This window comes from Chenopodium album, chromosome 20, assembly GCF_948465745.1.
Source record: "Chenopodium album chromosome 20, dcCheAlbu1.1, whole genome shotgun sequence".
Taxonomy (NCBI): domain Eukaryota; kingdom Viridiplantae; phylum Streptophyta; class Magnoliopsida; order Caryophyllales; family Amaranthaceae; genus Chenopodium; species Chenopodium album.
The window spans coordinates 41574742-41590925 of record NC_137853.1 but is presented as its reverse complement, the minus strand read 5'-3'; the positions used below and the strand labels follow the sequence as shown (position 1 = coordinate 41590925).

Sequence of the window (16184 nt, the reverse complement as noted above, 5' to 3'; positions counted from 1 at the left end):
TCCAAGAGATTTTGGGATTGATTCTCATCACCCGCCCTTGTGGCTCTCTAAACACCAAAAAAGAAAATGAACCCATAATTTGATAACCTCTAATGTCTAATGTACTTATGCAAAGTCAAACTCTTCTTGTAGCCCTAATCAAATTCCTAAGAAACTTTGAAATTTCAATTGGTCAATTGATCATTGATGTAAAATGAAACTTTCCTTTGAATAAATGTACTAGTATAATCATACTCATCATACTCTTTTAGCTTTTGAAATTTCGAATATTGAAAAAAACACCCAAACCAGCCAAACCCTCCAACGTTCTCCAATCTCAGAACAAACAAAACAATCCAAAATCAATTTATATTCATACGCCAACTAATATCTTCTGTAGAGAGAGAAACTTCTCAACACAATTATTCTTCTTCTTCTCTTTTCTTTGAAGAGAGATACAAACATCAAACTTCTTGGCAGATTCATCACATCTGTTATTCAGATTCCAATACCCCACAAAAATTCCTCTGATTTTCGATTTGGGTATTTCTTCAAATCTCTGATTTCTTCCCTAATTATGGTAAATTATCTAATTTTGATGATTTATTGACTAATTTGATCCTTTTTTTTTTTCTGGGTTTGAAGAATTTTAAGGTAGATAATTAAATATGGCAAGAATAAAGCCAGCAGCTTTGTTACAGCAAAGCAAGAAGAAGAAGGCGCCAAGTAGGATCAGTCTCACCACTATAATTTTGTTCAGCTTGATTGTTTTCATGGTTGTCTTCTTCATCTTCTCTGCGTATAGGCATTTTTCTCACAGGTATATTTCAATTTTTATGGTTTTTTTTTAAAAATATTATTTGTTTTTGTAATTTGGAGAATTTATACCTTTTTCAGTTAATTTTAGGTTCTGGGATTTTGAGGGAAAATAGAAAGAAACTTGATTTGGGTTGTATGATTTGGATCATTGGTTGAATATTGGTGCAAATTTTTGTTTTGGCTCAATAAAAATGTATGCTTTTTATGAGAATGATGATATGGGTTTGCAAAGGGAGAAAAAGTAGATTTAAGTTTGGAAATTTTGAGCTCAATTTGTACTTTTCATGTGGATTTTAGCTGAAAAATCTCAATTTAGTGTTGCTTTGATTGGGGAAGAGCAATTGTGTTTGTTGTTGGGGCAGTTTTCACTCTGATCTTGGCTCAATTGAAAGAAATTTCAGCTTGAATATGCAATTCCCAATTTAGTTTCTGATTTGGAGTTTAAGTTTGGGAAGCTTCAGAAATAGTTTGCTTCTGTTTTATGGGTTTCAGTTTGATTAATTTCAATCTAGAGCTGATCAACTTGGGGGAGTGCAAGTGTGTATTATATTTGTGCATTTTTTTTTTTAATCTAATTAATTTCATGAGATCTTTTTAGTAATTTACTGCATCAATGTGCTGTAATTTACAGAATTCATGACAATTTTGGGGATAGTGCATATTTTGAGAGCTGTTTCTTGCTATAATAGGTTATTGACAGCATTTTCTTTTCTTTTCTTTTGTTGATAATCTCTGCTAGGTCAGTGAACCCAAATGAACCGGTACGTTATACTAGTCGTAAGGTAAAAATGTTAGTATTAATTCAGTATATTTATGCTATGTACACCAATAGTGTTGATCAATGTTTAATTTTTTTTGTTCAATTGATAACTAGTTGCCAGCTCTTGCAGACTAAGCAAGCCATCAGATCATTTATGCATTATGCCTCATTTCTTTTAACCTATATTTTTCCCTTATGTAATAGGTTGGTGAATTGAAGAATATTGATGTTCCGAAATATGCGGTATGTGTTGCTTTTATTTCTCTTCTTACTTGTCTCAAAGTATTTTGGTTATGATACTCCTTTGTTATATTCTTCCTCTTGTCCAGTATAATTAGTCATATTTTTCCAACCCTCATGACTAAGTATTCACCATGAATTATTAAACCTCCCATTGCAGTAGCTGTCTTCTTCTCATCCTTTCTCCACCATGACTTTAAAATGATTCTTTTGGGCCTATGTCAGAGAACACTTACTATTATCTACTTCTATCTTAGGAGATTTGACAAGAGTTTCAGGACAACCTGAAATGGAATACGTGACTATTATTGCTGGATATAGGGAGAATCTTGTGGTTGTTTGCAAGTTTCTTCCTCTATATTCCTCAGCTTGGTCTTGCTTTAGCCTCATGAAACCTTGGTTTCTTTTTACTGAGCTATTTATCTTTGTCTTATGCTAGATTATCCAAACATCAAAAGGTGCCATCGCTGTGGAACTGTTTAAGGATGGATCTCCTGAAATTGTTGATGAGTTTATTGAGTTATGGTGAGTACAAGATCAGAACTTTCAGTTAGTTAGTAATTACTCTAGAGTCTGGAGTAAAATTCAGTGATTTGTGTTGTTGGCCTTCTCTGTTTGTTTGACTGCTTTGATGCCTCGAGCCTGTAGAGGTTAAATACATGAGACTTATAGTCTGCAATATCAAGAAGTTGATCTCAAAGTCTGCCCGTATTATGCCTAGACCACTGACTTAATTTTTTTGTTCTTATGCTTTTTGTGAGTAATGGGACTGTGGCCTTACAATCTTTTTCTCTCTCGCCACACACACACACACACTGTCACATGAAAGCATGCACTCATACACATATTCACTCTCTCTCTCTCTCTCTCTCTCTCTCTCTCTCTCTCTCTCTCTCTCACACACACACACACACACACACACTGTCACATGAAAGCATGCACTCGTACACATATTCACTTTCTTGTCTTTTCTTTTTCCTGTTTGGGGAAAGTGGTGGCGGGTAGAATTTTATACTACTTGGCGTGATTTGTGTTAATTATGGTCATATCTGATGAATTTTATTTTGCAGTCAGAAAGGACATTTCAAAGGGATGCAATTTCACCGTGTGATAAAGCATTATGTGATACAGGCAGGGGATATCCACAGTATTGGACCTGCTGAACAATGGACCCTCAAGGGGAAACACTACAGCCAGCTTGATAGAAGGTATACTCGCTTTAAATCCATCACTGTGTGTTTGTGGGTTTTTCGTTATTGTTGTTTTTGCACAGCTATACACAAAATGTCATTTCTATGCAGTGTTAAGCACGAGGCTTTTATGCTTGGAACCTCCAAGTCAAAGCATGATAGCAAAGGATTTGAGCTCTATATAACAACAGCACCTATTCCCGATCTAAATGAAAAAATTACTGTATTTGGAAGAGTTACCAAGGGAGAGGAGGTTGTCCAGGTAAATATGTTCTTTTCCAATTGATGTGTTCATCAACTTATAAGGAGACACGATTTTTCTTCTTCCCCTTTTGGTAAATGTTGTTACTTATAACTCTTGGTAATTACTTTCGACTATGTTCAGGAAATTGAGGAGGTGGACACGGATGATCATTATGTACCTAAATCTGCCATTGGCATTATGGATGTGACCCTTGAACAGAAGTTATAAACATTTTTTTTTTTTCCTGTTGTAAGTTCAACAGCTGTGCTCTACTGCTCTTCATTGCAGAAATTCCTTCTCCTGGGTTTCCTTAGCAGAGTCTACAGATGCAAATACTTGTGAACTTCTCAAACTTTTTCGCTGTTTGGTTGTGTTGGGGGACTTAGAAGAAATCTAGTCTGTTGTATGTTGTTCCTTTCCAACTCTGCTGAAAAAAAGTTGAGCAGAAGGAATGATCGAGATTTTTTATTTTTTTTTTCTTCTTCTTCGGATTAGCAGTGAGATTATAGTAGCAGTAGGATTTTGCTGTGTAGGTATCTTTGAAAAATTAGAACTTTCCGCTCTAGCTCAATGGTTCTTGATCTGTTTTGTTTGGTTTTGTCAGTTCAATGTTAGTTACTGCTTCTTGAATATACTATGGCTATGACTTTGAATGAAAAATTAGCTTGTCAGATCTCCAACGAACTATGGGCTCTTGCTTTATTTGGCTCTACTACATCTTTGTATTCCTTCTGATCGACGTTTATAGATTATTATACAGCTGCGCAAAACCCCAACGTGCAGGGACATCATGATTGCATATGAGTGTTTGTGCCATGATGCTCCCTCAAGTGAGGTCTGTGCAAGTGTTGACACTTGAGGTACACCGTACACACTACAGCTGCTGCGCAGGCCCTAATGAGATGCACACACTAGCGTACGTGTCCAAAAAACTACGGAAATTAATTGACTCAAAGCCATTCCTATACTAAAATTGAATCCATCCGACTAGAAATTGGTCTAATCAATTTGCTGACGGCTCTCAAAACTAATCATGATCGAGATAAATTATGCATTTGTGCATTGAACGAGCTTAATAATCTAATTACAAGCAGTTAACATCATAACTAATATTAATGAAAATCCTAGCTATTCCGTAGTAAATTTTGTTCCATGTTTGTAGGGATACAATATCTTTCCAATTATTCTTAGTAATCTTTAATGAAACTTTTTGATTTACTACGTGATTTAAACTCTAAATTATGCAAATACTAAGCAAAATATTACAAGCTAAAATCATAATTAACAAAATCAACAGAATATGCAAAAGTAAGAGTAGATTGCATTCCAATGGTAAAAATACTCTGTTACACATTGTTTCTTGCTAAAAGAAAGCAACTCAATTCAATCGGTAAAACATAAAAATTACAAATAATCTTAAACAAACAAAATTAATCAAACAAACTTCTTGTATTTCTTGGCAAATACTATTCATCAATCACATACTACACACCACGATGAAACTTCTTGAGAGTTGACATGAGTTCCCATACACGATCAACTTCCTCCTCGGCTTCGGCTTCGGCTTCGGCCTCGTCATCCTCCTCCACCGGACAACCTCCCTTTGCATCGGAGATTCTAAGATTAACATCCAACTCAAGAGACCTACCACAACAAACTTTGTACGAAGTTCGAGCAAACTTGATTATATTATCAATTGCATACCAATAACAATAAGGATCAACACCCATCAACTCCAACCACTCGTGTATCTTCTCCAATGGTTTCTTCCCTCCATACACCGGAAACATAACATCACAATCTTCCTCGAAAACCGAAAACATCTCCGACTTAACACCTTCTCTAGCATCTTGACAGTATATATTCACAACAATTTTTTGACATTCTTCAACATTGTCCGAATATGAAACTCTCATAGGACACTTCATTAGTACCGGTTGCTCCTTCCTATGGCATTCGTCGTAAGGGCCCGAAAAATCCGAATACTCTAGAAAGACAGACATATTGAGTGACCAACCCATAGGTACTTGATAAGAAGAGCATCTAAGGATGTAATCGATGGCGTCGGGATAAAAGTCAGGAAGCAGTTCCATTTGTTTAAGCCAACTTTCTATGATATCTTCGGGATTTTTAGTATTGTCGAATGTGTGAGCACTAGTCTTGAATGTTTGTACCGTGTTGATTTCACACGGGGGTATTCCGGCTCGTTTGTCTTTGACGTGAATGATCATGGTTATGGTTTCTTCGGCGTATGGATCGTTGTTTTTGATTAGGTTATGGCTTCCTAGACTAAACTCCATACACACTGGCTCGTATTTCACCATCATTTTTTCTGAAACGAATTCGACGAGGTTGAGGTTGAGGTTGAGATCGAGGTTGAAGGTTTGAGGTTTAAGGTTTAATTGAGATTAAATAAAATTAGAATGGTGAAGGAGATGTACATGTATTTATAACGAAAGGGGTATGAGAAGTGCTTGATGAACAAGGAACTTTAATTAATTTATATTATTTTCTAACACGGTTGGTTAAATTAGGAAACAATGTGTAAATTATTAACATATTTTATTACTTCATTACTTGGTAGAAAAGTATATTATTAACATTAGGAAACGAGTAGATTTTGAAGGGAATTAAAAAAGGAAACAATGTAAAATATCAACAAATAACAGATAGATAAAAGCATACGGTGTGAAATTACTTGGGGATTAATTAATTTTGATATTTAACAATCCTAGAAAGATTATACCAATCTTTGTAAGATTTTAGGGGGCGTTTGGTTAGTGTATTTTTTAGATTGGAAACGGATTCGATTAAACAAATACCGTTACCGTGTGTTTGGTTTGTAGACATGGTAACAATTACCATTACCTAAGGGTAATGATTACCCCTTATTTGTTACCTCTCAAAAACTTGGGGTAACAAATACCCTTACCCTCCTCTTAACAAATACCCTTTCTATGGTTAAACCAAACAAATGAAAAGGTAATAGCTAAATGATTCCTTTCTCCCCTCTTATTTGTTTCCTTTCCACTCCGTTTCCACTTTTCGAACCAAATGCCCCCTTAGGATATTATGCTAAAGGATACTTCGGTATTAAATTTAAATATACTTACCTATTTAATTAATTTAAATTACATAATTAATCCGTACATGTTTATGATGGATAACAATTGCATACCAAATAGGATTAATATGGATCGATATTGATGTTTGTAATAATTTTAGTTTGTTTTCTACTGATATACTAAGAATATGTCTCGTGAGGAGGGCTGCCCAATGGTTAAAAAAAAAAAAGGATTACCTAGTTTAGATACCGCTTATGATTTTTTCTTCGTACAAAGTAGTATAAATGTATAATACTATACCTATATATATGTGTGTTTCTACATTAATTTATAAGAGAACAATTATTAATTGTTAGCATATACTTCCTAGGCATCATCTTCAAACATCATTATACTATATATTATGCTCCATGTATAAATAGGCAAGCATGCATATTATATTTTCTTCACAATATTTCATTTCCAATTTACATCCATTAGCACATTATTATGTATTAAGGGTAATCTAAAATTATGAAAAAAGCACATATTACATATTTTTTGGAGTAAAAGTTTAACTACTAAGGTAACGAACACAAGTTTCCCTTACAAAAATAATACTTCCACCGTTTCTTATTATTTGCAACAAAGGTTATTATTCATTTATTTGTAAGGCATAAAATATTCTTTTAATGCAAATGATAAAAAACAAAGGTAGTAATAACAGTAATACGCATAATATATAACCGTTGTTCCACCATTGATTGAGAGATCTAACTCATTGAGGTGATCATTACCAAATTACCATGATTCATTCCAAAATGAAAGTCTAGTAACGTACCCACCACAAAAGTAGTTGCCCGCATAGAAGCAGAGGTAAGCATGCCCCGTTGCAGCTTCAATCTGTTGTCGCGATAATGGAGCAGCACTCCAATCACTAAGAGCATCAGCATAGCAAAATTCCTTAGCCTCCTCTTTCGACTCGAAAAAATGAACTGGTACAGTTTCATAAATGAAATTTACCAACACATAACCCTCATATGAACCCAAACCAACATAATTTTCACGTAAGCTAAGCCGAAATTGGCTCAATTCAAAAGCATTCCTACACTTGATCCCACAGTCTTTCTCCAATGCCTCGAGACTGTTGAGGATAAACACACCTCTTGCGGAATAATCAACGACCAAACAAACAAACCACAAGCACACACAAGCTACTAATTTGTTCAAAGGTCACACTTAACCCAAACTATATGAAATATTCTCCAAGATCAACAAATCAACAGCAATATCAACACATATAATGCAGCAACTCAGGCAAAGAACGAGCATAAACAACCAAGCAAGAGACACACGATTTTTACGTGGAAAACCTCTTCGATGTGAAGAGTAAAAACCACGGGACTTTAGGAGTCCACCCAAATTGTTCTTATTATGATCAAAGGAGTGTTACACAAACACAATTCCAAGTCTAAAAGATGGGTACTCAATTACCCAACAACAACAATCATAAGAACAAAACAATTGAGGAAGAAATTGAGAGATTAAACCAGAAAATGGAGCTTCTTTCCAGAGGCCGTAACTCACGAACCAGAGCAGAAAACGACAATCCGACCATTGAAAACAAAGCCCTAGATGTCCCGGACAAGCTGCCAAAATTTGAGCTAAATCGGACCACGGATGAGCTTCAATCGGGGCTGATTTCTGAGGCTGCTCTGTAAAAACCGTGAACAGGGCTGCTCACTTGAACTCTCTGTTGTTTTCTCTAACTCTCAACTAATTGCTTCCCCCACATTTACTCACTAAAGCTGGCAGTAAGTAATTGTATTTTTAAGGCTTTGTTGCTCATCCAATTCCCACGGAAAAAGCACCACAAAGTCAACAAGTAGTAGCTTCTCAAAGAAGCTCTAACATCACTTGGGCTAAAACTTAGCTAGTTGCCCCAAAAGCTAACACAACATCTAATGGGCTTTCTCCACAAAGGAAGGGACCCATAGCCCAACAAATCTCCCCCTCCCGACTATGTGGAGGTGATTGCCATTCCGGCAATCGAACGACAAGTCTCAAACTTGCCCCTTGGCAATGCTTTAGTCATCATGTCGGAGCCATTGTCATCGGTATGGATTTTCTCAAGCTCAAGGAACTTAGCATCAAGAACATCTCGTATCCAATGATACCTCACATCAATGTGTTTCGACTTTGCATGAAAGGTAGAATTCTTAGCAAGATGAATAGCACTCTGAGTGTCACAATACAACACATACCTCTTTTGTGTAAATCCAAGTTGACGAACAAACCACTTCATCCATAACAACTCCTTACATGCCTCTGTTGCTGCAATGAACTCTGACTCAGTTGTGGACAATGCCACACACTTTTGTAATCTAGATTGCCAAGAAACTGCTCCCTCTGCAAAAGTGATCAAATAACCCGAAGTAGACTTCCTCGAGTCTATATCACCTGCCATATCAGAATCTGAGTAGCCAACGAGAATAGGCTTATCACTCCCAAAACATAGCTTCATATCTGCAGTACCTCGTAGATATCTCATAATCCATTTCACAGCATTCCAATGCTCCTTTCCCGGATTAGAGAGAAAACGACTAACCAAGCCAACTCCATGAGCTAAATCGGGCCTAGTGCAAACCATTGCATACATCAAGCTACCCACTGCTGAAGCATATGTAATATGCATCATACTTTCCTTCTCTTCCGATGTAGAAGGACATTGTTGATAACTCAACTTAAAATGCAAAGCAAGAGGAGTACTCACTGATTTTGCTTTCTCCATGTTGAACCTCTGAAGTACCTTTTGAATATATGCTTCCTGTGACAACCACAACCTTCGAGCCTTACGATCACGGATGATCCTCATGCCTAAAATGTTCTTTGCTGGCCCGAGTTCCTTCATAGAGAAAGTCTTACTCAACTGTTGCTTCAAACTAACAATTCTATCCACATTTTGCCCCACAATAAAGCATGTCATCAACATAAAGTAGAAAAATGATAAAATCATTGTCAAAAAATTTCTTCAAGAAGACACAATGATCACAAGAAGTCTTCTTGCAGCCTTGCTCCCCCATAAAGGAGTCAAACTTGCGATACCATTGCCTTGGAGCTTGTTTTAGGCCATACAAGCTCTTCTTCAATTTGCACACATACTCTTCCTTCCCTTTGACTTTGAAGCCCTCTGGTTGTTCCATGTATATGTCTTCCTCAAGGTCACCGTGAAGAAACGCGGTCTTCACATCCAACTGCTCAATCTCCAAATTCAAGCTAGCAGCAAGACCCAAAACAACTCTAATGGAGGACATCTTGACAACCGGTGCAAAGATCACTTCAAAGTCTATTCCCTTCTTCTAGTTGCAGCCTTTAACAACAAGTCTTGCTTTGTATCGTGGTTTCTTAGCATTCTCATCTTGTTTCTGCTTATAAACCCAACGATTTCTCAAAGCTCTCTTACCCTTCGGTAACTTCACAAGATCAAAAGTATGGTTATCATGCAATGATTTCATTTCATATTTCATTGCATCTAACCAATGTTGCTTGTCATCACCATCCATGGCATAGGACTCAGGTTCTCCCCCGTCAGTTAGGAGAACATAATCAGAAGAAGGATACCTCGTGGAAGGGCGTCGGTCTCGAGTAGACCGTCGTCTCACAGGATCTGGTTGCTCTTCAGTTGAACCCTGGTCATCAAGCTCAATTGCATCACCATCATCATTATGAACATCATCATCTACCTCGGGAACATCATCCCCATTATCATTATCTTGCACTTGTTCAGCTGGAGTAGGTGCAGGAGTCAAAGGAGGTAGATCCAAATCAACCAAATCATCGTTACTGTGAGATGTAGATTCTTCAGCCTTTTGGATGTCTTTAATTGTCTGATCCTCGATAAATATCACATCCCTGCTTCGAATCAATTTCTTCTCTACGGGATCATAAAACCTGTAACCAAACTGGTCCAAACCATAGCCCACAAAGATGCACTGGCGAGTCTTTGAATCCAGTTTCGATCTTTCATCACTTGGAACATGCACAAATGCCTTACACCCGAAGACACGCAAATGATTATAAGAAACCTCCTTGCCTAGCCAAACCTTATCTGGAACATCACCATCTAAAGGAACACAAGGAGACAGATTAATCACATGTGTAGCTGTAAACAAAGCTTCACCCCAAAAGTGTCTCGGTAACTTTGCCTCTGAAAGCATGCACCGTATCCTCTCTAACAAAGTTTTGTTCATTCTCTCTGCTACGCCATTCAGCTGTGGAGTCTTCTTTGGCGTGAACTGATGTCGTATTCCCTGTGACTTGCAATAGTCATCAAGTGGTCCAATGTATTCACCACCATTGTCATTACGGAGGCACTTCAATTTTCTACCTGTTGCCTTTCAACCAAAGCTTGAAATTGCTTAAAAGTATCAAGCACCTAATCTTTGGTTTTCAAAGAATAAACGCACAACTTTCTTGAACAATCATCAATAAAGGTAACAAAGTAAAGTGCACCACTAAAAATTTTCACCTTGAAAGGACCACAAACATCAGAATGAACAAGGTCAAGCAAACCTGACTTTCTGGAAGGAGGTGTCTCTTGAAGGAGACTCTGTTTTGCTTGCCTGCGAAACAATGTGGACATTTGTCCAACTTTGCACTCTTCAAATCTGGAAGTACATTCTTTCTCATCAAGCAACTTAGCCCCTTTTCACTCATATGGCCAAGTCTTCTATGCCACAACTTTGCTGGATCATCATCTGCTACATTTACACTATCTGTGGAAATTGAGGCTTGCAGCAAATACAGGCTTGTGTGCTTCTTCCCACGAGCTAACACCAAATTTCCCTTAGTGAGCTTCCACTGGCCACTATGAAAGGTATTACAATAGCCTTCATCATCGAGCTTTCCTGTTGAGATCAAGTTTAAACGGATGTCTAGAACATGCCTAACATTCTTGAGCACTAACTTTGCTCCAATGTCAGTTACCAAGCAAACATCACCAACACCAACAACTTGAGCCAAACCATCATTACCCATCTTCAATACCCTGAAGTCACCAGGCGTATAAGATGTGAAGAATTCCTTCCTAGATGTCACATGTAGTGAGGCTCCACTGTCAATCACCCAACTTGTCTCATATCTAGCAAGATTCACAGAACTCTCATCATGAACAATGATAAGATCATCAATCATTGTTGTTGCAGCTCGATCATCACCATCTTGATCTTTCTGATCTTGCTTCTTTTCTTGCTTGCCATTACCACCCTTGTTATTATCTTTCTTCCACTTGTAGCTGTAGGGAATATTTCAAGCATCATGACCCCAAACTTGAACCCCACTGTGATCATACACTAAAGTATGGTGTCGTTCCAAAGGGAAGGAAAAGAGAGCAAAAGAGTCGCCAACAAGTTTTAGGAACTTGTAAACCCAAAAGACAATCCAAAAGGACCATCAACTACTCCATAAGGTCTTGAACCGAACAGGGTCCGGGGATGAGGGTACGAATCCAATCTACAAAAGAAAGGACCCGCCATATAAAATAGGCCTCTACTTTGTTCTGCTCGTATTCATGCGCGCTTTTCGAATAACATACAAACATCATATTAAACCTACCCTGTTTAATCTATGTTGGTTGAATATTAATGCACAAATAAATCTATTATTGGCGATCACTTGAGTTAAACTCACATTAGCCTAAACCAAATTATTAATTATCTTATTAAGCGTGATTTCAAGTACAAATTCCCTTTAACAATCATAAAAGGTGTGATCAAGCAATAACAATATAATATATATCAATCAACATAAGCATAATAACCAATAAACAATAACAACGATGATAATAACATGATATAATAAAGCTTAAATATAATAGCAAGATCCTAGGCATGATACTAACAAGATTAATAACAAACCCTAGCATGTCACTAAACAATAAAGATCAAAGCTTTAAACCTAACATGGTACTAACATGATATTAGAAAGAGCAAAGGCATCCTAAACATGATACTAGAAAGCATAAAACAATAATAAGCATGCTTTCTACATCGTTAATAAAATAGGGAGTAAGCAAATCTACTTACTTTGAAGCCTCGTACCTCTTTCTAATAACAAAATACACAAGTTAGTAAACTTCAATGAAAATAATAAACAATAATTAAAGAATTAAATTGAAATCAAATTAAATAAAGTTTTGACTAGTTTTGGACCAAACCCTCAAAAAATATCAACCTTTCACGTCTAGGGCGAAGACAACTTCGAACTTGGCTAGGTGTTTCAAGATCTTGTGAACGCGGAATATTGTATGTAAAAAGCTAGTTTAGAAATAGAGAGAAAGAATAAGCTATATTGCTTAGAGAGAGAATAGAGAGAATTAAGGAAGAATTGATGAGAGATGATGAGAGTTGATTGTGAGATGATGATGAGAGTTGATGATAGTTGATGAAAGTTCATGATTCTGAAAACAGGGATTCAGACCCTTTTTATAATGAAAATAGTCCGGAAAAAACATAGAATTTGATAAGGAATAAAACTACACGCTGTCGCCAGGAATCGACTCTGTCGCGAGGCGACAAGGTCTGTCGCGTGGCGACAGACTTGTCGTTTGGCGACAACCTGTATTAGCGCGTTTTCTTCACACAGAATCCGATCTTTAATCAACTTGATCTACGGAATCCGTACAGAAGATAAAATACGTATTTTTAAGATAATAAAATAATATTTTACTCCAAATAAAAGTCTATTTTAAAATAATTAATTATTAAATCTAATAATATTAGAATTAAAAGGAATCTTCTAGAAACTTCCAGAAACTTATGATTAATCCTAATAGTTTTAGGAATAATAATTAACATTGGGCCCTCCTCTAGATCATTGAGCAGTATTTAAATAATTAACCGGGCCCAGTTTAGTATATTGGCCATAACTTTCTCAATATTCATCGGAATTGGGCTTATAATATATCGTTGGAAAGGTTTTTTCGAGCCCCATCCAACTACACTATTATTAGACCTTAATTATGGACCAAACTAAACTGGTTTGGCTATTTTCAAATAAATAGAGTTATTTTCAAAATAGAGATAAGAGAATTTTAATAAAACTAAACCGCAACACTTGACTTTCAACCACTTTCACCTCATTCGATAATGGTTCGACGTGAAAGGCATTCATCACTGGGTTTGGTTTTGGGGAGACACAAATGGGTGTCTACAGTAGCAATATTTCTGAATGTGACCCATTTTATCACAATAGTTGCATTTCATGTTTTTGTATCTTCCACGGGACTTGCTCCTGCTTTTATCTCTGCCACTCGGAGCCCTGTTTTTGCTTCTCCCCCTATTATCAACAACATATGCTTCCTCGGACGAAGATGACACACCATGAGATTTCTTTCTCATCTCCTCATTCAAGATACCAACCTTAGCAAGATCTAACGTGATTTTCCCTTGTGGTGCAGAGTTACAAAGTGTCATTCTGAAAGTGTCCCATGAATCAGGAAGAGTACCAAGCAATATAAGTCCCTGAATCTCATCATCAAACTTGATTCCCATGGCTGAAAACTATTGGAGAATGCCATGAAAATCATTCAAGTGATCTGAAAGTGTCTTGCTTTCTCTATACTTCAAGCCCATCAATTGCTTAATCAAGTACAGTTTATTGTTGCCAGATTTACTAGCATACAAGGATTCAAGCTTCTCCCAAAGGGACTTTGCATGCACATCATCATTTATGTGATTCAACACATTATCATCAACCCATTGGCGAATGAACCCACAAACTTGCTCATGTTCAAATTACCATTGCTCATCACTTTTACATTCTGGTTTTTCAGTACTAAACACAGGTAAATGCCAACTCTTGACGTACAACAAATCTCTCATCTTTCTCTTCCAAAGATGATAGTTAGTTCCATTCAAACTAACCATTCTACTAGTGTTAATATTACCGGATTCCATCCCGAGAACTCAATAATAAAGCCGTGGCTCTGATACCAGATTGTTGAGGATAAACACACCTCTTGCGGAATAATCAACGACCAAACAAACAAACCACAAGCACACACAAGCTACTAATTTGTTCAAAGGTCACACTTAACCCAAACTATATGAAATATTCTCCAAGATCAACAAGCTAACAGCAATATCAACACATATAATGCAGCAACTCAAGCAAAGAACGAGCATAAACAACCAAGCAAGAGACACACGATTTTTACGTGGAAAACCTCTTCGATGTGAAGAGTAAAAACCACGGGACTTTAGGAGTCCACCCAAATTGTTCTTATTATGATCAAAGGAATGTTACACAAACACAATTCCAAGTCTAAAAGATGGGTACTCAATTACCCAACAACAACAATCATAAGAACAAAACAATTGAGGAATAAATTGAGAGATTAAACCAGAAAATGGAGCTTCTGTCCAGAGGCCGTAACTCACGAACCAAAGCAGCAAACGACAATCCGACCGTTGAAAACGAAGCCCTAGATGTCCCGGACAAGCTGTCAAAATTTGACTAAATCGGACCACGGATGAGCTTCGATCGGGGCTGATTTCTGAGGTTGCTCTGTAAAAACCGTGAACAGGGCTGCTCACTTGAACTCTTTGTTGTTTTCTCTAACCCTCAACTAATTGCTTCCCCCACATTTACTCACTGTAGCTGGCAGTAAGTAATTGTATTTTTAAGGCTTTGTTGCTCATCCAATTCCCACGGCAAAAGCACCACAAAGTCAACAAGTAGTAGCTTCTCAAAGAAGCTCTAACATCACTTGGGCTAAAACTTAGCTAGTGGCCCCAAAAGCTAACACAACATCTATTGGGCTTTCTCCATATAGGAAGGGACCCATAGCCCGACAATACTTCATCCTAATTCCTACAAAGGTTAGTTCTGGAAGCTGGAGAAATTTCGAGACACTACAATGGGGAAACATTTGGGATAGCCTAATGACAAGGCACACATTGCCACAACATAACATTAGTGTTGTAACCTTGTCAATGATGAATTGTGGTTTATGGGACTTAAATTGAGGACCAGAAGAAAAAATATGTTGTTTTTCGATATCAAGTCCTACAATACTCATTGCACCAGGACGTCGAGTGATTAATAGCAAGTCTCTTAAGCTTTTGTCAAGCTCATCAACAGTTTTAATTATGTGGGTGTTAACCTTTACCTTCTCCACGTTAATTTCTAGTGAAGAAGACATGTTTATTAGAAGAGTTTAGGCTTAAGTTTAAAAAAAGTGTGTGCAACAAATGGTTGAATTGGTGATGCATGTTATATACTGCTAAGTGCTAATAGGAGTACTGAAAAGTCTTGGAAATTAATGGTTTATTATGCCGTAAATTAAATCCTACGTAGCAACTGTTAAGTTTTTTAAAGTATTGGACTTATGCATTTGATTTCTGGCACGACTTTACAGATTCATACATTGATTTTTGTTGTAAAAATTGAAGAGAGTTTCATGTCCGTTTTACAAAGATGGTTACACTTACATTTGCTTTTATGCACGGTCTACAATAATCAACTTTAATTTTGATTCTTTGGCACTTCATATCTCTGACTATGTAATTAATCCAATGCTCTTTCCAAAATTCTTACTCTACTAACTAGTTTCGCCCCAATCTTCGTTCTTTTTTAGTCATTGCATTAATATTTTTTGGTCCATGTCATTTAATTGGAAGAGAGAAAAACATAAAGTTAGGAAGATGTATATACTACTATACTCCGTATTAGATGATGCTCATGTTAGTCGTATGTACACAACCCTAAACACTTTTCTTAGGACTCATTTGGTTGAATTTAGAAATTGCAAATTCCTTAGAAATTAAATTTCTCATGTAATTGGATTTTCTAGAAAATAATAGTAAATATTTTTAACCAATGAATTGACTCTTGGGAACCTGCTGAAT

General features: G+C 36.8%; 1 protein-coding gene across 2 annotated transcripts; it reads left to right on the top strand.

Moving 5' to 3' along the window:
* The first annotated feature begins 305 nt into the window (after positions 1-305).
* LOC145598059 (peptidyl-prolyl cis-trans isomerase CYP21-4-like) lies at positions 306-3912 on the top strand. Of its 2 annotated transcripts, none has more exons than XM_081654352.1 (8): positions 306-522; positions 625-799; positions 1538-1580; positions 1763-1801; positions 2238-2323; positions 2869-3006; positions 3100-3250; positions 3374-3912. In XM_081654352.1, the coding sequence occupies exons 2-8, from the start codon at positions 648-650 to the stop codon at positions 3458-3460; spliced, it is 696 nt and encodes a 231-aa protein (XP_081510478.1). In that variant the 5' UTR covers positions 306-522; positions 625-647; the 3' UTR covers positions 3461-3912. The 2 variants fall into 2 exon arrangements, with proteins under 2 accessions (XP_081510478.1, XP_081510479.1); XM_081654353.1 differs by having other exon boundaries at positions 307-522; positions 1538-1559.
* Positions 3913-16184: the final 12272 nt, after the last annotated feature.

Coding starts and splice junctions, on each gene's coding strand:
- LOC145598059 (XM_081654352.1), top strand. CDS start 648: ATGGCAAGAATAAAGCCAGCAGCTTTGTTACAGCAAAGCAAGAAGAAG. Junction 800..1,537: donor TATAGGCATTTTTCTCACAG/GTATATTTCAAT, acceptor AATCTCTGCTAG/GTCAGTGAACCCAAATGAAC. Junction 1,802..2,237: donor TTGATGTTCCGAAATATGCG/GTATGTGTTGCT, acceptor GTCTTATGCTAG/ATTATCCAAACATCAAAAGG.